The 25,000-nt window shown below is 40.2% G+C and overlaps 2 protein-coding genes and 1 long non-coding RNA gene across 10 annotated transcripts in view; all 3 read right to left on the minus strand.

Moving 5' to 3' along the window:
- Positions 1 to 518: 518 nt before the first annotated feature.
- On the minus strand, positions 519 to 9,139 carry LOC135112412 (uncharacterized). 6 transcript variants are annotated; one of them, XM_064026842.1, is made up of 10 exons: positions 9,000 to 9,139; positions 7,806 to 7,936; positions 7,466 to 7,606; positions 7,165 to 7,377; positions 6,043 to 6,188; positions 5,698 to 5,950; positions 4,848 to 5,051; positions 4,399 to 4,506; positions 3,726 to 3,848; positions 519 to 2,340 (listed from the first exon to the last, which is right to left on the minus strand). In XM_064026842.1, the coding sequence occupies exons 6-9, from the start codon at positions 5,791 to 5,793 to the stop codon at positions 3,774 to 3,776; spliced, it is 483 nt and encodes a 160-aa protein (XP_063882912.1). In that variant the 5' UTR covers positions 5,794 to 5,950; positions 6,043 to 6,188; positions 7,165 to 7,377; positions 7,466 to 7,606; positions 7,806 to 7,936; positions 9,000 to 9,139; the 3' UTR covers positions 519 to 2,340; positions 3,726 to 3,773. The 6 variants fall into 6 exon arrangements, with proteins under 6 accessions (XP_063882912.1, XP_063882913.1, XP_063882911.1 ...); XM_064026843.1 differs by lacking the exon at positions 519 to 2,340 and having other exon boundaries at positions 2,448 to 3,848; positions 4,848 to 5,048; XM_064026841.1 differs by lacking the exon at positions 519 to 2,340 and having other exon boundaries at positions 2,448 to 3,848.
- A 430-nt stretch (positions 9,140 to 9,569) lies between these two features.
- On the minus strand, positions 9,570 to 14,845 carry LOC135112411 (valine--tRNA ligase-like). Of its 3 annotated transcripts, none has more exons than XM_064026837.1 (7): positions 14,720 to 14,841; positions 14,245 to 14,361; positions 13,749 to 14,001; positions 13,216 to 13,323; positions 12,711 to 12,846; positions 10,818 to 10,971; positions 9,570 to 10,620 (listed from the first exon to the last, which is right to left on the minus strand). In XM_064026837.1, the coding sequence occupies exons 1-7, from the start codon at positions 14,725 to 14,727 to the stop codon at positions 10,542 to 10,544; spliced, it is 855 nt and encodes a 284-aa protein (XP_063882907.1). In that variant the 5' UTR covers positions 14,728 to 14,841; the 3' UTR covers positions 9,570 to 10,541. The 3 variants fall into 3 exon arrangements, with proteins under 3 accessions (XP_063882907.1, XP_063882908.1, XP_063882909.1); XM_064026838.1 differs by having other exon boundaries at positions 10,490 to 10,620; positions 10,818 to 10,922; positions 14,720 to 14,843; XM_064026839.1 differs by lacking the exon at positions 10,818 to 10,971 and having other exon boundaries at positions 10,500 to 10,620; positions 14,720 to 14,845.
- A 4,571-nt stretch (positions 14,846 to 19,416) lies between these two features.
- The window catches only part of LOC135112480 (uncharacterized), a 12,652-nt gene continuing 7,068 nt past the window's right edge, over positions 19,417 to 25,000 (minus strand). Inside the window, exon 3 of the long non-coding RNA XR_010274426.1 lies at positions 19,417 to 20,682. This is a non-coding gene — a long non-coding RNA (uncharacterized LOC135112480). The remainder of the gene's footprint in view (positions 20,683 to 25,000) is intronic.

The raw sequence follows: 25,000 nt of genomic DNA on the forward strand, positions 1-25,000 counted from the left end.
AAGCAAGGTAACTTCTCCCTTCAATAGAAGCCGACCTTGCATCTTTATGCGGTCTTTCTTAACAGGAGGCAAAGCGGCCGTCATAGCAACAGAGTTCAGCACAACCCCAAGAAAAGTAATTTCCTGTGTGGGTTCCAGAACTGATTTCTTGACATTTATCGTGAGCCCCAAAGAGTCAAAAAACTGCATGGCATAGTGTGCATCCCTTGTTAATTCCTCTTCCGACTCTGCAATGAAAATACAGTCATCCAGATAGCATACAACCAATATTGCACGTTTTCTAAGATGCGATAGGGCAGGCTTCAGTAATTTCGTAAAAATACGAGGGGCTGACGTCAAACCTTGTGGTAGACAAGTGAAACGAAAGAACTGATCTTTCCACATAAACTGTAACCATTTTCTATCCTCTGGCTTAACAAAAACTGAAAAATATGCATCTTTAAGATCCATGGTAATGATAAAACAGTGTGGATGAATTAACTGTATCACATCCTTTAGAGTATCTAATTTAAAATGGATATGAGTAATATGATTATTAAGTTCCTTGAGATTGAGGATGACTCTAGTAGTACCGTCAATTTTAGTAATAGGGAACACATTAGAAAAGAACCCATGCTTCTCTGGCTCACATCGTTCAATTATTTGTTGTTTAAGGAACAATGAAAGAGCAATATCCAGGGCATGGCTATCAGCCGTTGACAATTTCAAAGGGCTAGGTGGATTATTCTGGCTGGGTAGACTGGCAAAATCCAGAAATTTACCATGTACCACATTGTGAATAAAAATGTCCTTTGTGAGTGATCCCCATACTGAACTGGCATAAAAAATTTTACCTCCCTTAAAATTATCTGGAGTATTAATCATTGGGGGTACAACAGTACTCACCCTGGGGTGGCTTATTGGTGGAGTTTTGGTAAATGCATCCCTCTCCCCTGGGGATGCTTCTGGCCTAAAAAAGGCCTTGGCTGGTTATGTAGCCGAGAATGCGAGGAAACCTGATAGGGCCGCCTAGTTTGCTTGTTTGAAGCATACTTCCTCCAAGAAGACTTGTAAGGACGGTATGTAGGCCTTCCCAGTTTCTTTGTTTTATGTATTTCCTTGCATTTCTTAGTCACATCAAACAGAAAAAGAGCATCTTGTCCAACCTCATACTCCCACTTGCAAAGCTCAGCCAAGGCAGAGTCGTGAACATGGAGCCGTGCAACTTCTTTCCGTAGTTGATTAATGTAATTAATAACAGAGGAAAGCAGCCTAAGACTCATGTTTAGTCCATCTAAGTATGAATTTATATTTTTTCCTTTCTTTTCCCCGATATCGCTTATGCACAGTGCAATAGGAACTAAAGCTTTTGAGATCAGGCCATTAGTTTGAGTAAGCTTGGCGTCAATCAATTTTCCACCAAAACTCATCGTTTTGGAAACAGCAGCGTTGGTCACCGGAACTTTTAGGTTTGGCACATTGCCTGGGAGCTTGATTTTTTCACAAGTAGATTTTATACCTTCAGCGGACGGTCGACGTCTCAAACTCAAGTTCAGGATGGAGGCCAAACGCTCAGAGAGGGGCTCTCCTTTCTGTTCCTCACTATGGAAAAGACCTGAGAATTCCCCTAATGCCTTAAGAAAATCAACCTCATCACAGTCTTGGGACGCAGGCATGGAGTGGAACGTGTCCAGTTCATCCAAAGGGTCAAGCAAACCCACTGAATTTACTGTGGCGTCTTCCTCAGACGAGGAAATGTCATGAAGGCCACGAATATTTTCACAGTTATCGTAAGGCTCATCTTCCCGTACTGGGTTATTGTCGAGTTTTTCAATTAAATCACTCAACAATGCAGATAGCCGGTTGATAGTTTCACCGCCAGACGAGCACTCGGTTGTTGTGTTGGCGCGACTTGGGCCGGCCACAGCTGGTGGTGAACCACACTCGGGCCGTGGTTGACTCGGGCCGTCCTTCACTCCCGTGTCCTGGGTGGCCCTCCTTTTACTGGCCGGTAAAGGCACAGAGTCTTTCTCACGTCTCTTCTTCTCAGAGGACGACGATGACGAACGCCTTGGCGTTCCGTGAGCCTCGTTCTGGTTCGACATCGGTCTGAACAAAAAGAAACAGTACCGTGTCACATAAAAGCCTTTCAAACACACAAGGCGAACAATATATGTCCATGGATCATATATGTTACTTCCACCAAGAAGGGACGGTTCGTCGGAAGGTGAAGGCTTACCAGGCTACGTGGAAAAAGTCGGTGAAAGGTGAAAAACTAACTGGAGCAGGAGAGGTCTGGACTGCGTGGAGGCCAGCTGTGAACTGATGTGGAGCTGGTGGTGTGAGCGTCTCGTTGTCTACCTTGTGACGTCAGTTAAATGGTTGTGAAGTGAAATTAGATTTTCTCTCATATCAAGTTGAATTAGTTTAGCTCTCTCTCTGTCTCTCTCTCACGATTGATTCCAAAGGCCACAAAGATGATTAGCAGAGGTTTTCGTGAGTGTTTCTCCTGACAGTAATGTAGGAATGTTGTTAATTTGTCACTAAAACCATAAAAAACATCCTTAAAAACCTGTGCCACTTTGAATAGAGCCTTTTAAAAGCGTGTTTCTCCCATCAGTCGAGAAATGTAGTTATTTATTTACATTTTATACATAATACACACACACACACACACACACACACACACACACACACACACACACAGGTGGTCTGGCAGGGAAGTGTTATGAGAGATGTACAAACGCATAGCAAGGCAAGGCACACAGCTTTCACACTCACCTCACACTCACTCACAACACTCTTTCAACACCTTAACCTTTGTTGGGGAAGAGAAGCACTTAACCTTACAAATACACTTATTATAAGCTTATCTCTTACATATACCAAGACAAGGCACACAACTTTCACTGTTACTCTCACCCACAACAATCTTTCAATGCGTTAACCCTTGTTGGGGAAAAGAACCACTAAAATATTATCTCCTACAAATATATTTAAACACTCACTCAACATGCAACACCTTAGCCCTTGATGGAGACGAGAAGCACTCCTACCGAACCTTACAAAAGCACTAATTAAAATCTTATCTCCTACATATACCAAAACACACAATTTTCACCCTCATTCACTCAGCACACAACACCTTAGCCCATGATGGAGTCAAGAAGCACTCCTACCGAACCTTACAAAAGCACTAATTAAAATCTTATCTCCTACATATACCAAAACACACAATTTTCACCCTCATTCACTCAGCACGCAACACCTTAGCCCTTGATGGAGACGAGAAGCACTCCTACCGAACCTTACAAAAGCACTAATTAAAATCTTCTCCTACATATACCAAAACACACAATTTTCACCCTCATTCACTCAGCACGCAACACCTTAGCCCTTGATGGAGACGAGAAGCACTCCTACCCTAATCTTACAAAATCACTCACTAAAATCTTATCTCCTAAATATACCAAAACCAAAACACACAATTTTCACCCTCATTCACTCAACACTCAACACCTCAGCCCTTGATGGAGACGAGAAGCACTCCTACCGAACCTTACAAAACCACTAATTAAAATCTTATCTCCTAAATATACCAAAACCAAAACACACAATTTTCACCCTCATTCACTCAGCACTCAACACCTCAGCCCTTGATGGAGACGAGAAGCACTCCTACCCAGCCTTACAAAAGCACTCACTACAATCTTATCTCTACTTCATTTACCCATCCATACACCAACCTTGTAACTCCACACAAGACTCAAAGCACCACAGTCACCCACATCTATCTATGCCACAATGACTCTTGAACCTGGTGGAGCACAGGGTGGACCGAAGGGCATCAGCTCCACACTCTGGGATGCCTGTGGGGGAGTTCATACAAGACCAGTGAGTACCTTTTCTGCATTCAGGCTCCCCTCCACCCTCTTGCACAGTACCTGAGGCCATGAGGGGGTGGTGAGAGGCTAAGAGGGTATGAGGGAGGAGGGAAGGGATGAAATTTGGTGAAAAACAGAGAACACATATGAGCAGGAAAATTGAAGTAGAGAAGAGGGAAAGGAAGAAAAGAGAAGAGATGAAAAGACAAAGAAGGAGAAAAGAGAGAAAACAGAATTATAAACACAATTTTTGACATCACATCTAAAAATCTCTCTCTCTTTAGTGCTCCTTAAAAAATTCTCTCTCTTTAGCTCCTTCAAAAATTCTCTCTCTTTAGGTCCTTCAACAATTCTCTCTCTCTCTTTAGCTCCTTAAAAATTCTCTCTCTCTCTCTCTTTACAGCACTCCTTCAAAAAAATACACTTGCTAAGAAGCTTTCACAAATATCCATGTATCACCTGCTGTCCAGATACTGCTCACCACACCCAATGAACATCAATACAGAACACACTCCAGCACCAGCAAGTCACACACCTCCAGGGATGCCCCACTGATGACATCCAGGAGGTCTTTCACACTGCCCCAGGACTTGGACATCTTGTGGCCGCCACCATCACCCTGGAGGCCATGCAGCAGCACAGTCTGGGGAGGAAGGGTCATATAACACAGGCAATACTGGTAACAATTAATATCAAGTTGCATAAGAGGAAGGAGAAGTAACAAGCAGGTAGTCAATTCTTTCAATCTATCACCATCTATAAACATTACTAGCCTTCTGAAACCTCCATCTTTTTATCAAACGATTAGTAATGCTAGAGTTTACAGTATTAACAGATATTTTAGTTATATACCAATGAAAATATGGACTAATTACACATCTACAATTAGTTACCGGAATTTGTGATAATACATAAGACAAAGGAACAAAAACAAGATTAATAACAGAGAACAGAACCAGGAGAGCAAGACCCAGACGGCCTCACCTCAAAGGAAAGCCTCCCCATCAAGTCGAGTCCCAGCATGACCACCTGAGCCACCCAGAAGAGGATGCCGTGACCAGTCTTCAAGGTCGTTGCGTAGAAGCGAGCAAGGTCAGGCATGGTCTCTCCCCTCCCCTGACCCGGCCAGCCCAGCGAGGCAAAGGGAAACAGGCCAGAGGAGAAACAGGTGTCCAGATCTTCCTCCTGCTGGGTGGACATGGAGGTCAAGGGTGTGCCTGAGGAGGAGCACAGGGTGAAGACGGAAAGTTGCGATTATTAATGTAGCCGTCAAGACTTTTATTCATCTATTGCTACATGAAGTTTATTTTTTTAATGAGGGTTTGCGCACACACACACACACACACACACACACACACACACACACACACACACACACACACACACACACACACACACACACACTTTCTCTTTATCATCCTCTTCCTTCTCTTCTTTTCTTCTTCTATCTCCTCCTCCTCCTCCTTCTCCTTATATTCAGGTCAGGTCAGGTCATCCAATTAGAATAAAATCAGACAGACAGACAGAAACACACAGACACACACACACACACACACTTGAATGATATAAAATAATGCAGTTTTCCCTCACAGAAATATAGTAGGGTACCCAGAGTAGGTTAATAAAGGTGATACAGACAAGGACTGCACCTCAACTGTAGGGAAAAACTACAATTTGGTACAGCTTTGCCCCAAGGTAATACTGATAATAGGAACACACTAGGAGATACAACACAAAGAAAGTATATCAACTGAAGGAAAAACAATAAAAAAGTAAACATTTCTCTCATATATCAGACCATCCAAACTAACACTAGGTAAACACACACACACACCTTCCTTCTCCACAGCCTTCCGTCTTGCATCCTCCTCCGAGCAGCCGCCACCCACACCTCCTCGCCATCTGCTGCAGTGATGTGGTACACTGGCATTCTGTGGCCCCACCAGAGCTGCTGGGAGACACACCAGTTTGTGATGTTGTCCAGCTAGCTATGCCAAGCCCTCCTGTGCAGCTGTGGCACCAAGTTCAGACAGCCGCTCTGCACAGCCTCGGACGCCTCCTGTGCCAACTCCTTGCACCGAACGAACCTGTGTAGACATGAAAGTAAGCAAGCAAGTGTTTGTGGCTAATTATAATACTCAATATGCCAGTATCATCTTCAGCATCACCATCTGCTCACCACTGGGGCCTCAGCACAGACTCAGTGACATCCTGCGTCCTGCTGCAGTGAGGCACCGTCATGGGGTGGGCGTGGCACCCTCTGTACAGCCCCAGTGCCGACAGGGCCGACGGCACTGCCCCTCGCGCCTCAAACCTCAGCAAACCCTGTGGGGGGAGTGAAGCCCTGTTATGCTTAATAGTGAGGACAGTAGTGATGATGCAGTTAATAGTTTAAGGCTTAATGAATGGTATTACTGCATCTTATAAACCACCACAGCTCAGTCTTTGTGGTGGTAAACAGTGCAGACAACAGTACTGCTACAGTTCATCATTAGCAAGACTTGACAAATACTATCATAGCTCAAGAACCACAATGAATATTATACACCTTTCACATATCTAAGGCCTATGCTCTGAAACATCTCAGCACCACTATTTCAAAAGGACTCTAGATGAAGCTACATAGGTTTTTAAGAATGTTTTTTAAAGTTCTAGTGACAGATTAACATTTGTATATTATTAACAGGAGAAACACTCTTGAGAACCTGGCTAGGTATCTCTGTGGCCTTGAAAAAATATTCCTGATGAAATAATACGGGTTTTCAAGAATGTTTTAATGGTTCTAGTGATAGATTAACAACATTTCTACATTATTAATCTTGAGAACCCAGCTAGGTATCTCTGTGGCCTTGAAAAATACTCCTGATGAAATAATACAGGTTTTCAAGAATGTTTTAATGGTTCTAGTGATAGATTAACAACATTTCTACATTATTAATCTTGAGAACCCAGCTAGGTATCTCTGTGGCCTTGAAAAAATACTCATCATGAAATAATACGGGTTTTCAAGAATGTTTTAATGGTTCTAGTGATAGATTAACAACATTTCTACATTATTAATCTTGAGAACCCAGCTAGGTATCTCTGTGGCATTGAAAAATACTCGTGATGAAATAATAAAGGTTTTCAAGAATGTTTTAATGGTTCTAGTGATAGATTAACAACATTTCTACATTATTAATCTTGAGAACCCAGCTAGGTATCTCTGTGGCCTTTGCAAATAGTCTTGGAGAAAGTGAAGTCCCTCCTCTATTACCTAATTAAGTCAGTACACCTGTTTAGTTACCCCTTCACCACCTACCTGAGTCTGCCAGTCTGTAAGCGAAGTCATACATCTTTCCGAAGCTGACCGGTTTGCTGTACCCCGGGACTGCGAGCTCCGTGGGTCCTGTCAGGTGCAGGTGGTCCACTTCAATGTCCGAGATGGCCGACTGAAAGCTGCAGCACCAGTTGACGAGAGCCTCCTTGCGGTACACCAGCCCAGCATCGTACAGACAGACAAATGCTTCCGTCACTGCGAGGAAAAGTGTTTTGGTGAAGTTTCTTGTTTGTGCGCACGCGTGTGTGTGTGTGTCAGAGGTTACAAGGACAGGTATGCTTACGGATGTACAGACAGACACACAGGCCAGCCTCTCGCTGCATCCATGGTAAACACAGCTGTCCCAGTCAAGTGAAGCCCCCAGATGCCGCAGTTGGTCGAATATCATTGTTCCTTCCTCCTCTTTCACACTTCACCAATAAACCTGCAAAAAAAGGCAAATTTGTCTTTTAAATATGTAAGTTAGTTGTACGCAGTCTACTGCCCAAGAAAACAGAAAACTGGGTAACTATTTTGACTGCATAGAAAAATTACACACACACATACACACACACACACACACACACACAGTTTTGTATATTCATGTCTCTCTATCATTCTAGTTTTCTCAAGGCAACACTCACTTCTGTCTGTCAAGGTCGTGTTTGGTGTTCCCCTGGGCATCCCACAGGTGCCTCTCCACCACCACCTGTGTTGCTGACCCTGTGTGGTGTGCCCCTGGGATGAACACTGCCTCACCACGCTGCATCTGTGCCTGCATCAGAGAGAGAGAGAGAGAGAGAGAGAGAGAGAGAGAGAGAGAGAGAGAGAGAGAGAGAGAGAGAGAGAGAGAGAGAGAGAGAGAGAGAGAGAGAGAGAGAGAGAGAGAGAGAGAGAGAGAGAGAGAGAGAGAGAGAGAGAGAGAGAGAGAGAGAGAATATTAACATGGGACAGAAGGGGTTATTATTGTCCCAAGTTAATTTTAATGAGAGAGAGAGAGAGAGAGAGAGAGAGAGAGAGAGAGAGAGAGAGAGAGAGAGAGAGAGAGAGAGAGAGAGAGAGAGAGAGAGATGGTTATGTTAGGTAAGTAATTAGTTACATAGATTGAGATAGATAGATCGATAAATGGTTAAACAGAAAGTTAAATAAACAGAGAGAGAGAGAGAGAGAGAGAGAGAGAGAGAGAGAGAGAGAGAGAGAGAGAGAGAGAGAGAGAGAGAGAGAGAGAGAGAGAGAGAGAGAGAGAGAGAGAGAGAGAGAGAGAGAATATTAACATGGGACAGAAGGGGTTATTATTAAGTTAACTTTAATGAGAGGGAAGAGAGAGAGAGAGAGAGAGAGAGAGAGAGAGAGAGAGAGAGAGAGAGAGAGAGAGAGAGAGAGAGAGAGAGAGAGAGAGAGAGAATATTAACATGGGACAGAAGGGGTTATTATTAAGTTAATTTTAATGTGAGAGAGAGAGAGAGAGAGAGAGAGAGAGAGAGAGAGAGAGAGAGAGAGAGAGAGAGAGAGAGAGAGAGAGAGAGAGAGAGAGATGGTTATGTTAGGTAAGTAATTAGTTACATAGATTGAGATAGATAGATCGATAAATGGTTAAACAGAAAGTTAAATAAACAGAGAGAGAGAGAGAGAGAGAGAGAGAGAGAGAGAGAGAGAGAGAGAGAGAGAGAGAGAGAGAGAGAGAGAGAGAGAGAGAGAGAGAGAGAGAGAGAGAGAGAGAGAGAGAGAGAGAGAGAGAGAGAGAGAGAGAGAGACTTAACCTAACTTAACCTAACTGAATTAATATAAACCTAACCTGATGGAAACAAATGAAAATAAAAAGCTGCAGCCGGCCTCACCTTTCTTGACAGGCGCCTTTTTTTATGTTCATACACTTTTCCCTGGTGGCACACGCTGCTAGCCGCCCCCTGGCCACGCCCCTCGCCACCTCACGCATGTACAGATCCATTGCCCCTCTAAAAAGCAACAAATTCACCCGTATATCAAGTCTGACTGCGTTTGTTTACATTTCTCTGGGTCTCGGTCTGGGCTCAGGCCTGCAGGATGGGAGAATGATAGAAAACGAGAGATTTTCAGGCAAGACTAGTATAAGTTGAGGCTCTATTATAAAATACCGTGATACAATATTACTATTACTACTAATAATAATAATAATAATAATAGTAATAATAATAATAGTAATAATAATAATGAAAAACACACAATGCACATGATCGCAAGACCACTCCTGCACACACACACATACACACACATACACACTGAACATTACCTATTCACTTGAGCACTTACTTGGTCATCATCTGAGTTTTGTAGATCGTGATTGACAGAGAGAGAGAGAGAGAGAGAGAGAGAGAGAGAGAGAGAGAGAGAGAGAGAGAGAGAGAGAGAGAGAGAGAGAGAGAGAGAGAGAGAGAGAGAGAGAGAGAGAGAGAGAGAGAGAGAGAGAGAGAGAGAGAGAGAGAGAGAGAGAGAGAGAGAGAGAGAGAGAGAGAGAGAGAGAGAGAGTACTAGTCATCTCTATCATTGAACATAAATTCCTAATATATGTAAAGGTTTGTGTATACTAACCTTACTTAATGTGTATAGATTTCTGAGCATATACCAGCATCTCTTATGAGTTTATGTGTGTATATCAGATTTAGCAAGTGTATGGATGCATCTCTAAGTGTATCCCACTGTTTGTATACAAGTTTGTGTGTGTATACCAGACTTAGTAAGCGTGTGTGTGTTTCTAAGAATATACAACCAATAGCAAGTGTTTGTATATGTCTCTAAGTGTATACCTGTCTTAACTGTCTGTTTGTGCGTGTATACCAGCATTACATAGTGTTTGTAATGGTTTGTGTGTATACTAGTCTTTTTTAATTGTTACCAACTATCCCAGCCCCTCCAGACCCACCTGAGGCATACAGCGTCACCCCAGAGTACAGCCCCAGGTTGGTCTGGCTAGCCCCGATGACGATGAAAGCAGGAACCATCATTATCACCTGCTGTGGTTGATGATGATGGCTTCTACACACACACACACACACACACACACACAACCTCAGACAGCAATTCCTGGAAGAAGAGAGGACAGAACAGCATGCCAGCCACAGCAAGAGCGAGTGCGTGAACAGCCACGGCCACCAACCAGTCAGTACTTCCCTAGCAGAAGAACGTGGCCCCCAGAGTCGACCCAGTGGTGAAGTCTGTGCTCAATATCCTTTATCATGACTCTCTCTCTCTCTCTCATCCACCATTAGCCAGTCTCCCTCTCCCTCTCCCTCCATTGGTCAGTGGCCTGTACAGCAGACACCCAGTTGTCATGGTGAAGGGATTTTCTCCAAGTACTGTACCTCCATCACTCCCTCCAGGCTCCTCCCACTTTCCTCCAGTCACTATGTAAGCTTGATGATCAGCAGCTGTCCCTCTATACCACAAGCTTCACTCTGGGCAGCTCTCTGGAGGCCTCCGAACCTGTGGGTGTAAGGTTAGGTTAGGTTAAGTTAGGTTAAGTTAGGTTAGGCTAGGTTAGGTTAGGTTGGTTAGGTTAGGCCTGTGGATGGTGTGTGGAGGAGGACAGGACAAGGAGACCAGTGGGAAGGCTGTGGAAGGCCTGTGAATTTCAAGGTAATGCAACACCTCACACCAACAACACCAGAACAATGCCTCACCTAGCCACCTGCAGCCACATCACAGTCTCTCCCCCTCGTAGGTAATGGCAGCAGTGGTGGTGGTGGTGGTGGTGGTGTTGCAAGGAGGAGGCAAGGCACCCATGACTGGAAAAGGAGAGGTGAGTGCCTTGAGGCTGCAGGACGGGGTGTGCAGCTGTGTGGGAGACAAGAGGGTGGGTGAGAGGGAGTGGGCACATGGGAGAGAGTGAGTGTGTTCTATGGCAAGTTCTATATAGGATTTCAAGGGTGTTTTTGTATATGATAGGGAAAATATTAATACATACATACATACATACTCGTACATACATACATACATACATACATACATACATTTTCATCTCCCAAGCACCCCTCTTCTCTCCTCCTCTTCCCTCTTCCCCTGTTTCATGCAAATAGGTCAACACACACACACACACACACATTCATAGAGGGATAGATATTAGCACAGCATGATTTAAACCACTAATATAACTATCAAACACACACACACACACACACACACACTTCTCCACAAATCTGAAGGCACTGTGGTTTCCAAGCCCTTAAAGTGAAAGAGTGTTGAGGGCATAATATTGCACCACTGCCAGCATGAACTTGTCACTAAAGCTGTCATGCGCCTCACACGCCTCCTGTCACCCGCTCATGCCAGCTGCCAATGCAGAACGCACCCTCCAGCACTCAATGTTTGGGACGATAGTTCTTTGTTAATGGAAGATAATTAGATTTTCTCTCATATCAAGTTGAATTGGTTCAGCTGACTCTCTCTCTCTCTCTCTCTCTCTCTCTCTCTCTCTCTCTCTCTCTCTCTCTCTCTCTCTCTCTCTCTCTCTCTCTCTCTCTCTCTCTCTCTCTCTCTCTCTCTCTCTCTCTCTCTCTCTCTCTCTCTCTCTCTCTCTCTCTCTCTCACGATTGATTCCAAAGGCCACAAAGATGATTAGCAGAGGTTTTCGTGAGTGTTTCTCCTGTTAGTAATGTAGGAATGTTGTTAATTTGTCACTAAAACCATGAAAAACATCCTTAAAAACCTGTGCCACTTCAAATAGAGCCTTTTTAAAGCGTGTTTCTCCCATCAGTAGAGTAGAAATGTAGTTATTTATCTATATTTTATATATAACACACACACACACACACACACACACACACACACACACGTGGTCTGGCAGGGAAGTGTTATGAGAGATGTACAAACGCATAGCAAGGCAAGGCACACAGCTTTCACACCCACCTCACACTCACTCACAACACTCTTTCAACACCTTAACCTTTGTTGGGGAAGAGAAGCACTACTGCCTTAACCTTACAAATACACTTATTATAGCTTATCTCTTACATATACGAAGATAAAGCACACAACTTTCACCGTTACTCTCACCCACAACAATCTTTCAATGCGTTAATCCTTGTTGGGAAAGAGAACCACTAAAATATTATCTCCTACAAATATATTTAAACACTCACTCAACACTCAACACCTTAGCCCTTGATGGAGATGAGAAGCACTCCTATCCTAACCTTACAAGAGCACTCACTAAAATCTTATCTCCTACATATACCAAAACAAAAACACAATTTTCACCCTCACTCACTCAACACACAACACCTTAGCCCTTGATTGAGATGAGAAGCACTCCTACCCTAACTTTACAAGAGCACTCATTAAAATCTTATCTCCTACATATACCAAAAACACACAATTTTCACCCTCACTCAATCAACACTCAACACCTTAGCCCTTGACGGAGACGAGAAGCACTCCTACCCTAATCTTACAAGAGCACTCACCAAAATCTTATCTCTACTCCATTCATTGATCCATACACCAACCCAGTTACCCCACACAAGACTCAATGCACCACAAAGTTATACACATTCATCTATCTATGCCACACTGACTATTGAAGTTGGTGGAGCACAGGGTGAACCAAAGGGCATCAGCTCCACACTCTGGGATGCCTGTGGGGAAGTTCCTCCTGATACCAGTGAGTACCTCTTCTGTATTCAGGCTCCCCTCCATCCTCTCACACAGTACCTGAGGGCATGAGGGGGTGGTGAGAGGACAAGAGGCTACGAGGGAAGGGATGAAATGTGGTGAAAAACAGAAGAGAAAACAGATGAGCAGGAAAATGGAAGCAGAGAAGAGGAAAAGGAAGAAAAGAGAAGAGATGAAAAGACAAAGAAAGGGAGAAAAGAGAGAAAACAGAATTATAAACACAATTTTTGCCATCGCATCTAAAAATCTCTCTCTCTCTCTCTCTCTCTCTACAGTGCTCCGTTCAAAAAAATACACTTGCTAAGAAGCTTTCACAAATATTCATGTATCAACTGCTGTCCAGATACTGCTCACCACACCCAATGAACATCAGTACAGAACACACTCCAGCACCAGCAAGTCACGCACCTCCAGGGACGCCCCACTGATCACATCCAGGGGGTTTATCACATTGCCCCAGGACTTGGATGTCTTGTGGCCGCCACCATCACACAGGAGGCCATGCAGCAGCACAGTCTGGGGAGGGAGGGTGATATAACATAGGTGATATAACACAGGCAATACTGGTAACAATTAATATCAAACTACGTAAGAGGAAGGAGAGGTAACACACAGGTAGTCAGTTCTTTCAATCTATCAGCATCTATAAACATTACTAGCCTTCTGAAATCTCCATCTTTTTATCAAACAATTAGTAATGCTAGAGTTTACAGTATTAACAGATATTTTAGTTATATACCAATGAAAATATGGACTAATTACACACCTACAATTAGTTACCTGAGTTTCTGATAACACATAAGACAAAGGAACAAAAACAAGATCAATAACAGAGAACAGGACCACAAAGAATGCATATCAACTGAAGGAAAAACAATAAAAAGTAAACATTTCTGCCATATATCAGACCATCCAAACTAACACTAGGTAAACACACGTACCTTCCTTCTGCACAGCCTTCCGCCTTGCATCTTCCTCCGAGCAGCTGCCACCCACACCTCCCGGCCGTCTGCTGCAGTGATGTGGTACACTGGCATTCTGTGGCCCCACCAGAGTTGCTGGGAGACACACCAGTCTGTGATGTTGTCCAGCCAGCTATGCCATGCCCTCCTGTGCAGCTGTGGCACCAGGTTCAGACGGCCGCTCTGCACAGCCTCAGACACCTCCTGTGCCAACTCCTTGCACCGAACGAACCTGTGTAGACATGAAAGTAAGCAAGCAAGAGAGAGAGAGAGAGAGAGAGAGAGAGAGAGAGAGAGAGAGAGAGAGAGAGAGAGAGAGAGAGAGAGAGAGAGAGAGAGAGAGAGAGAGAGAGAGAGAGAGAGAGAGAGAGAGAGAGAGAGACTTAACCTAACTTAACCTAACCTAACTGAATTAATATAAACCTAACCTGATGGAAACAAATAAATAAAAATAAAAAGCTGCAGCCGGCCTCACCTTTCTTGACAGGCGCCTTTTTTTATGTTCATACACATTTCCCTGGTGGCACACGCTGCTAGCCGCCCCCTGGCCACGCCCCTCGCCACCTCACTCATGTACAGATCCATTGCCCCTCTAAAAAGCAACAAATTCACCCGTATATCAAGTCTGACTCTGCGTTTGTTTACATTTCTCTGGGTCTCTGTCTGGGCTCAGGCCTGCAGGATGGGAGAATGATAGAAAACGAGAGATTTTCAGGCAAGACTAGTATAAGTTGAGGCTCTATTATAAAATACCGTGATACAATATTACTATTACTACTACTACTAATAATAATAATAATAACAATAATAGTAATAATAATAATAATAATAATAACAATAATAGTAATAATAATAATAGTAATAATAATAATGAAAAACACACAATGCACATGATCGCAAGACCACTCCTGCACACACACATACACACTGAACATTACTTGAGCACTTACTTGGTCATCGTTTGAGTTTTGTAGATCGTGATTGAGGGTGATGCAACCACCCTCAATTATTCTCACTGTGTTCTCCAAATACTGGTTGCAAGATGTAGCAGTGACTGATGAGGATCTAAAACTATAATTATGTCATAAGATAAGAAAAATTTAGGACACACACACACACTATCAGTCAAATAGCCTTTGAATCAGGAGTGCTTATACCTCATGTCTTAATATCGCTCTTTTTCCTAACAGTATACTGAGGTCGACAAACTGAAAGGCTTTGGAAGTGTCAACAAAGACTGATTTCCCTAATTAATTGCTTGGTATGTCAGTTACTTTGAATCGTCTTTTTGCCTGGTATATTTTGGACTCTAATTATTAATGCATCTGCTAGTCCATCATCACATTGTATCCAGCCACTTTGAAGCTTTCCTTAACTAAAAACATCACTCCTTTCTTGTTTGATCTTTTTCATAAGTTGTATCTATTTTGTTCAATGTTCTCTACTTGTAACTCATCACAATTTTATTTCTGTAAGGTGAATTATATCCAGACTCATCAGGATAAACATTTGGCTTAATCCCAAGATGAGGCTATTAATATTATTCTGCATCACACTCCATAGGGCTTCTTTCTCCTTCACTGTTTTCCAGCCCTCCCTCATGTTCAGGTACCACTTCCTCACTTTCTTGTCCAAAACTCTCCACTACAATATCTCCTGCTATTGTTCTTACCCTCATCTATTGCCTCTACATCCTCAGTTAGTTAACTCTTCCCTCTCCTCTTCAGTGAGTTAATATCTGTTAGCTCATCCTTAGCCAGCCTCCAGACAACTGCCAGAGTATCTTTCTGTGATTTAAATTAGATTCTTAACGGTCTGTGCCATTTACCTATGAATTTCCCTACCCTGTGATGAGATGGGTGTGTGGGTGATGGGATGTGTGAGTGACTGGGTGAGTGGGTGATGGGATGGGTGACAGTGAGCAGACTGGATGTGTGACTGACAGACTGACTGGATGGATGGTCAAGTTGCACAGATTGGATGAACAGACACACTCACTAACCTAAAGTGAAAAATAAATAAATAAAATATATATTACACAGTCCTTCACGCATAGTCTCTCTCTCTCTCTCTCTCTCTCTCTCTTTCTCTGTGGCTCCTGGTCCCCCCTTTTTTTCAAGCAAGGTATTATTCGCTCACAGGCGAGGGTGTCATGAGGCGCCACCTCACTCATTGTCGCCAGGTTGAGAGGTTGTGCAGAAATGTACTAAACCAGTGCATAAGGGAACGAATATATCCAAAATTCATACCCTCTTCAGTAATAATTAAACCAAAAAATAGTGAAAAATAAACCAAAACATATAAGAGTAAAGACTAAATAAAAAACAAGAGAAAAACACATAAGAATAAATAAAAAGCAGCCAAAAAATGTAATAAAAGTCAATTCCATAAAAGAACCATTTCAAACAAAAAACTCAAATATATGTAAACCAAAACGCAAAAACAATTACGTAAACCCAAAACATTATATGTACGTAAACCCAAGAAATTGTATATACGCAAATGGAAAAAAATACGCACCTCCGCAAACCAAAAAAAAATATCCGTAAATCCTAAACCAAAAAAATCCGTAAAAGAAAAAAAATCCGTAAAAGCAAAATACGTAAAACCAAAAAAAAAATACGTAAACCAAAAAAATACGTAAAATAAAAAATATACGTAAAACCCCAAAAAGGGGAACCAATATCCAAAATTCATACCCTCTTCAGTAATAATTAAACCAAAAAATAGTGAAAAATAAACCAAAACATATAAGAGTGAAGACTAAATAAAAAACAAGAGAAAAACACATAAGAATAAATAAAAAGCAACCAAAAAATTTAATAAGTCAATTCCTTAAAAGAACCATTTCAAACAAAAAACCAAAACGCAAAAACAATTACGTAAACCCAAAACATTATATGTACGTAAACCCAAGAAATTGTATATACGCAAATGGAAAAAAATACGCACATCCGCAAACCAAAAAAAAATATCCGTAAATCCTAAACCAAAAAAATCCGTAAAAGAAAAAAATCTGTAAAAGCAAAATACGTAAAACCAAAAAAAAAATACGTAAACCAAAAAAATACGTAAAATAAAAAATATACGTAAAACCCCAAAAAAATCCGTGGAAGTAAAAAAAATCGTAAAATCGTAAAACTAAAATAAATAACCATAAAACCCCAAAAAATATTCATAAAACCAAAAAAATATCCGTAAAGATAAGAAAAAATATTCGTGAATCCAAAAAAATTGTAAAATCATAAAACTAAAACAAATAATCGTAACCAAAAAAAATATTCATAAATCCAAAAAAATATCCGTAAAGATAAAAAAATATACGTGAATCCAAAAAAATTGTAAAATTGTAAAATTAAAATAATCGTAATAATAATAATAATAATAATAATAATAGTAATAATAATAATAATAATAATAAAAATCGTAAAACTAAAAAATTCATAAAACCAAAAAATATAAATAAATAAAACCAAAATATTCGTAAATCCCTAAAATACTTGTAAAATTATAAAACAAAAATATTCACAGAACCAAGAAAATATTCACAAAACCAAAAGAAATATTTAAAAAATGATAAAATACATATACTTGTAAAAGCAAGCCACCAAAAAAAAAAAAAACATAGGACACCAAAAGTACAATAATGACACCAAAAGTACATTTGTAATACTAAAAATACACAGCTGATACCAAAAAATAAACAAACATTCATAAAACCAAACAAATACATACAAATAAAAAATAAAAACTTTGAAAGACCCCAGATAATAAAACTAGAATGGGTATTGATGCGGAGAAAAAAGTGTGAAATACTGGTAAAAACAGACAAAACCACACGCCACAAACACTGACCACAGCAACGAATGAATAAACATGAATATCAAGTTAACGTAAATATAACAAAATTTAGTACAAAAAGAGAAAATAATTACCGTAATGGAAGCTTCCTGACGGTCACTCCCACCACGGCCCCACGAGGGAACGACCGGGCCTGCCGCTGTCCACCCAGGTCCCCCGCCAGAACTAAAGAAAGGGGAAGGAACTGGGCACACAAGGTGCATTAGACATGCATGGCCTAGCAGGTAAAATAGCTAAATATATAAAAATCCTAAGTCAGAATACAGATCGCTAGGACTTACAGATGTACACACATGGCATACACCTGTGCATCCTAGAAAGCTGCAAGAGCTGACAATACATAGCTAAATCCTGAGTTAAAAACTGTCACAACATGCAGATGTACACTCCAGGCATACACCTGCACATCACAACAGCTGCAAAAGCTAAATATATAATATCAATCCTAGACTGTATATATAACATATATATTACATATATTAAAAAAATATACATATATATAGGTATATATATACTGATATATTTATAAAAAGCTAAATATATCAATCAATCAATCCTAGAAAATGTATATATAACATATATATTACATATATTAAAAAAATATACATATATATAGGTATATATATACTCTGATATATTTATAAAAGCTAAATATATCAATCCTAGACAATGTATATTTAACATATATTATGTATATTGAAAAAATATACATATATATAGGTATATAATATACACAAATTATTTAATCATCTAATGCAAAGTCTATATATATATAAACATGATATATATATATACACAAGTTATATAATCCCACTAAAGGAAAAATGTATACATATATAAGTATTATAAATAATACATATATATACATACACATACATTTATTAATAATTATCTAACCCCCCGCCGGCAGGGTTGCCAACCCGACCGGCCCGCTGCCGCTGGAACATCTTCTTTCTGGGAGAGAAAAGGGAGAAAAAAGGGCGCACTCTAGGTGCATTATACATCCTGACATAAATGTAGCTAAGACATACATGAAATGAAATGAAATAAATATTATATCATCAATCCTATCCTAAACCAAGCCGATCGGCTGACCAGGCCGACCGGCTTACCTGTTGCTGCTACTACTGCAATCGCGCCTTCGCTGCCATCGCGCCTTCCCTCTCCATCTCCCCTCGCGCCTGCCACACACTAGCTGAGAGAGAGAAGAAAGGTGCGCACAGCGGCGCCACAAGCCTAACGGGTTAAGGTAGCTAAGACATAAATAAATAATTGATACACACATCAGATATACGTCTTAAGGACGTATATCAAAATATATGCATCAAAAAAAATATATGGATCACTATATATATGCATATATCCGGAAATATATACATATACATTACGCGATCCTACCAAAAAAAAAATCATACCTGCCAGTCGGATGGCTAGTCCGACTGGCATACCGTCGGCGACATCTTCTTCTTCTGCAACCAGGAACCCGGAACATCTTCTTTCTGGGAGAGAAAAGGGAAAAAAGTGCACCCGAAGGTGCATTATACATCCTAACAAGCATGTAGCTAAGACATATATATATATATAAAAAAAAAATATATATATCACACCTAACCTAAACCTGACCGGTCGAGTGGTCAACTCGACCGGTGTACCTTATACCTGTGGCTCCCGCGTTGCCGCAGCAAGTGGAAACAGACAGCAGACCACAGCCGTCCTCCCATGGCAGCCTGGAAGAAAAGGACCCGTTGAGAAAACATGGCTATGCGTCCATTGCCTATAAAGAAAAGGCTGCCATCAGTCTGAGTAACAGAAGACAACCTTGCCTATCCTGACCAGATGGCCTCACCGACAACACCACCATGCAAACAAAATGACCATCAAGGCAACAATTCACACCAAAAAAAAAACCCTGGCAACAATAACTGCCAGAGGGCGAACCTCCCGCGTCAGAGGAAGCATTACAACAACAACAGTTAAAACACAAACAACACATTTATTTCATTGTCTGCTGTTTCTTCATAGATACATTTACATTAAAGAGACCTAGATGACTGAAGCAGAAGTCTTCACTCTTGGCTGAGGGTGAAATGTTCCTCTTCTCTCTTGTGGACACCTGTGGGAACCATTACCAAACAAAACAAAGCAGTATTAAGCCAAACACCAAAAAAAAAATATATGTAGAAGTCTTCATTCTTGACTGAGGGTGAAATGTTCCTCTTCTCTCTTGCGGACACCTGTGAGAACCCTTACCAAGCAAAACAAAGCAGTATTAAGCCACCCAAAAAAAAAAAAAAAAAAAAAAAATTAACAAAACCGCGAAATATAACATCAATAAACTTAATATATAAATAAAACATGTAATTTATCAATAAATTTGCAAAAAAAATTATTTTCCCTCCCACCAATAAAATAATTAAATAAATCAAATAAGCTGTAAAAGAAAAATAATAAATATTTATGTTAGTATATTTGTTATTATGTTAGTATATTTGTTAGAGCCAGTAGTAGAAAATTATTACCACCACCACCACCACCACCACCCTAACTACATTCATTGTTTCTATAATGCCCTGTATATTGATAAAGTACTACTACTACTACTACTACTACTATTACTACTACTACTACCACCACCACCACTATAGAATCTTCTGTGGTCTTGTATATTTCTTGCATTCCAAACACACTTCTGAAAAGAGAACACACACACACACACCACACACACAAATAAAATAATAATATAATAAGAATATAATAATCTAGCACTCTTAATAATAATTATCTATCTTAATCTCACTCTTAATCTCGCTCTTACTAATAATTATCTATCTCTGTATATATCTATCTAACTAACACTCTTAATAATAATTATCTATCTATCTTAATCTCACTCTTACTAATAATTATCTATCTCTGTATCTATCTATCTCTTTATCTCTTTACTTTGCCGGTAACCAAGATTATTTGCAGCACATTCCAGGATGGTGTGGGCCTGTTTCTGCTCCGTCATCTTTCTTCACTGTTCCTCACCATCACCTTCCTTCCAAGGTATCTGCAAATAACAGGGAAAATTAGAAGAGTTGGTCATATTTCCTCCACCCACCCTGCCCTTCCTTATATATATATATATATATATATATATATATATATATATATATATATATATATATATATATATATATATATATATATATATATATATATATATATATATATATATATATATATATATATATATATATATATATATAATTTTTTTTTTTATGTAGGAGTGACACTGGCCAAGGGCAACAAAAATCTAAGAAAAAAAAAAGCCTACTGAAATGCCAGTCCCATAAAAGGGTCAAAGCAGTGGTCAAAAATTGGTGGATAAGTGTTTTGAAACCTCCCTCTTGAAAGAATTCAAGTTGTAGGAAGGTAGAAATACAGAAGCAGGCAGGGAGTTCCAGAGTTTACCAGAGAAAGGGATGAATGACTGAGAATACTGGTTAACTCTTGCATTAGAGAGGTGGACAGAATAGGGGTGAGAGAAAGAAGAAAGTCTTGTGCAGCGAGGCTGCGGAAGGAGGGGAGGCATGCAGTTAGCAAGATCAGAAGAGCAGTTAGCATGAAAATAGCGGTAGAAGACAGCTAGATATGCAACATTGCAGCGGTGACAGAGAGGCTGAAGACAGTCAGTTAGAGGAGAGGAGTTGATGAGACGAAAAGCTTTTGATTCCACCCTGTCTAGAAGAGCAGTATGAGTGGAATCCCCCCAGACATGTGAAGCATACTCCATATAAGGCCCTTGTACAGAGTTAGCAGCTGGGGGGGTGAGAAAAACTGGCAGAGACATCTCAAAACACCTAACTTCATAGAAGCAGTTTTAGCTAGAGATGAGATGTGAAGTTTCCAGTTCAGATTATAAGTAAAGGACAGAGCGAGGATGTTCAGTGTAGAAGAGGGGGACAGTTGAGTGTCATTGAAGAGGGGATAGTTGTCTGGAAGTTTGTGTCGAGTTGATAGATGGAGGAATTGAGTTTTTGAGGCATTGAACAATACCAAGTTTGCTCTGTCCCAATCAGAAATTTTAGAAAGATCAGAAGTCAGGCGTTCTGTGGCTTCCCTGCGTGATATGTTTACCTCCTTAAGGGTTGGACGTCTATGAAAAGACGTGGAAAAGTGCAGGGTGGTATCATCAGCGTAGGAGTGGATAGGACAAGTTTGGTTTAGAAGATCATTAATGAATAATAAGAAGAGAGTGGGTGACAGGACAGAACCCTGAGGAACACCACTGTTAATAGATTTAGGAGAAGAACAAGGACCGTCTACCACAGTAGCAATATCACGGTCACAAAGGAAACTTAAGATGAAGTTACAGAGAGAAGGATAGAAACCGTAGGAGGGTAGTTTGGAAATCAAAGCTTTGTGCCAGACTCTATCAAAAGCTTTTGATATGTCCAAGGCAACAGCAAAATGGGTTCAATTTTAATAGTAATGTCGAGGCAATATATAAAAAAGTTAATTCTAGAATGCATTTCATGAGGAAACTTAAGAAACTTAAGATTAACACTAAAATTATGCAGTTATTCTATACAGCAGTAGTGCAGTCAGTCATTTCATTTTCCATCACATGTTGGTATGGTAATTGTAGCTCTGATTCTAAAAATAAACTAACCCGATTAATCAAAAACTGTGCAAAATTAGGCGTAAAAAATATCAATTCATTGATGGATATATACAGAAAGTTCTCTCTACAAAGATGCGAAGTAATTATCAATGAGGTAACACATCCACTGAATGGCCATTACCAAAAGTTACCCTAAGGGAAAAGGCTGAGATCATCAAAATGTAAAACAGCCCGATTGTGTAAGTCCTTTGTGCCGGCAAGTATCACAATTTTAAATAATGGCCCTCTCAACATATCATAGCTAACTATACTAAGACTTGGGAACCAGTTACCAGTTATCTTTTTATGTACCAGTTATCTTTTTATGTTTTAATCGTGTGAGTATGAATATTTTAGATTAATAAGACCTGTTAGTTTTAGACCTTGTATGAAAGATTCAATCTTTTATCAAAACACACAAGACAAATTTCATGTATGTTACGTGACCAATAAATAAATATTATCATTATTATTATTATTAAAAGTTTCAGCAAAATCTCTAAAAGAGGATGACCAAGACTCAAACTTTTAATAATAATAACAAACTTTTAATAATAATAAAACAAACTTTTAATAAATAATAATAATAATCATAATATTTATTTATTGGTCACGTAACTTACATGAAATTTGTCTTGTGTGTTTTCATAAAAGATTGAATCATTCATATATATATATATATATATATATATATATATATATATATATATATATATATATATATATATATATATATATATATATATATATATATATATATATATATATATATATAAGCCTTCCATCAGCAGAATCTCATGCACTTTATATTTCTGCCCAGAACCATGCCAAGTCAGTTCTCCAACCAGCCAAAAACTCCTTCATTAACAGAAAGTGTCAAAATCTTTCAAGATCTAACTCCCCTCGTGACTTCTGGCATCTAGCCAAAAAATATCTCCAATAACTTTGCTTCTTCTTCTTCCCCTCCTTTATTTCAACCAGAAGGCACCAATGCCATCACATCTATTTCTAAGGCTTATGGACCTGATGGGGTCCCTCCTATTGTTCTCTGAAACTGTGCCTCCGTGCTTGCACCTTGCCTAGTCAAACACTTTCAGCTCTCTGTCAACATCTACCTTACCTTCTTGCTGGAAGTTTGCCTACATTCAACCTGTTCCTAAAAAGGGTGACCGTTCTAATCCCTCAAACTACCATCCTATTGCTTTAATTTCCTGCCTATCTAAAGTTTTTTAATCTATCCTCAACAGGAAGATTGTTAAAAATCTATCACTTCACAACCTTCTATCTGAACGCCAGTATGGGTTCCGTCAAGGCCGCTCTACTGGTGATCTTCTGGCTTTCCTTACTGAGTCTTGGTCATCCTCTTTTAGAGATTTTGGTGAAACTTTTGCTGTTGCCTTGGACATAACAAAAGCTTTTGATAGAGTCTGGCACAAAGCTTTCATTTCCAAACTACCCTCCTACGGTTTCTATCCTTCTCTCTGTAACTTCATCTCAAGTTTCCTTTCTGACCGTTCTATTGCTGCTGTGGTAGACGGTCACTGTTCTTCTAAAATCTATTAACAGTGGTGTTCCTCAGGGTTCTGTCCTGTCACCCACTTTCTTCTTATTATTCATCAATGACCTTCTAAACCAAACTTCCTGTCCTATCCACTCCTACACTGATGATACCACCCTGCACTTTTCCATGTCTTTTCATAGACGTCCAAGCCTACAGTAAGTAAACATTTCATGCAGGGAAGCCACAGGATGCCTGACTTCTGATCTTTCTAAAATTTCTGATTGGGGCAGAGCAAACTTGGTATTGTTTAATGCCTCAAAAACTCAATTCTCCATCTATCAACTCAACACAACCTTCCAGACAACTATCCCCTCTTCTTCAATGACACTCAACTGTCCCCCTCTTCCACACTGAACATCCTCGGTCTGTCCTTTACTTATAATCTGAACTGGAAACTTCACATCTCATCTCTAGCTAAAACAGCTTCTATGAAGTTAGGCATTCTGAGATATCTCTGCCAGTTTTTCTCACCCCCCCCAGCTTCTAACTCTGTACAAGGGCCTTTTTTTTAAGTAGGAGTGACACTGGCAAAGGGCAACAAAAATCCAATAAAAAAAATGCCCACTGAAATATCAGTCCCATAAAAGGATCAAAGCAGTGGTCAAAAATTGATGAATAAGTGTCTTGAAACCTCCCTCTTGAAGGAATTCAAGTCATAGGAAGGTGGAAATACAGAAGCAGGCAGGGAGTTCCAGAGTTTACCAGAGAAAGGGATGAATGATTGAGAATACTGGTTAACTCTTGCATTAGAGAGGTGGACAGAATAGGGGTGAGAGAAAGAAGAAAGTCTTGTGCAGCGAGGCCGCGGGAGGAGGGGAGGCATGCAGTTAGCAAGATCACAAGAGCAGTTAGCATGAAAATAGCGGTAGAAGACAGCTAGAGATGCAATACTGCAGCGGTGAGAGAGAGGCTGCAGACACTCAGTTAGAGGAGAGGAGTTGATGAGATGAAAATCTTTTGATTCCACCCTGTCTTCTCTCATCCCTATTCTTTCCACCTCTCTAATGCAAGAGTTAACCAGTATTCTCAATCATTCATCCCTTTCTCTGGTAAACTCTGGAACTCCCTGCCTGCTTCTGTATTTCCACCTTCCTATGACTTGAATTCCTTCAAGAGGAAGGTTTCAAGACACTTATCCTTCAATTTTTGACCACTGCTTTG

This window comes from Scylla paramamosain, chromosome 23 (genome assembly GCF_035594125.1).
Source record: "Scylla paramamosain isolate STU-SP2022 chromosome 23, ASM3559412v1, whole genome shotgun sequence".
Lineage (NCBI taxonomy): Eukaryota > Metazoa > Arthropoda > Malacostraca > Decapoda > Portunidae > Scylla > Scylla paramamosain.

Bases quoted from the DNA above. Each gene is read 5' to 3' on its own strand.
- LOC135112411 (XM_064026837.1), bottom strand. The intron at 14,002-14,244 runs GTGAGGCCGGCT...ATGTCTACACAG, and splicing joins AAAGGCGCCTGTCAAGAAAG to GTTCGTTCGGTGCAAGGAGT. The intron at 12,847-13,215 runs GTGCGTGACTTG...TCATGCCCTCAG, and splicing joins TCAGTGGGGCGTCCCTGGAG to GTACTGTGTGAGAGGATGGA.
- LOC135112412 (XM_064026842.1), bottom strand. From the start codon at position 5,793: ATGCCAGTGTACCACATCACTGCAGCAGATGGCGAGGAGGTGTGGGTG. The intron at 5,052-5,697 runs GTGTGTGTGTGT...ATGTCCACCCAG, and splicing joins GAAGGCTGTGGAGAAGGAAG to CAGGAGGAAGATCTGGACAC. The intron at 4,507-4,847 runs GTGAGGCCGTCT...CTTCCTCCCCAG, and splicing joins TGGGGAGGCTTTCCTTTGAG to ACTGTGCTGCTGCATGGCCT.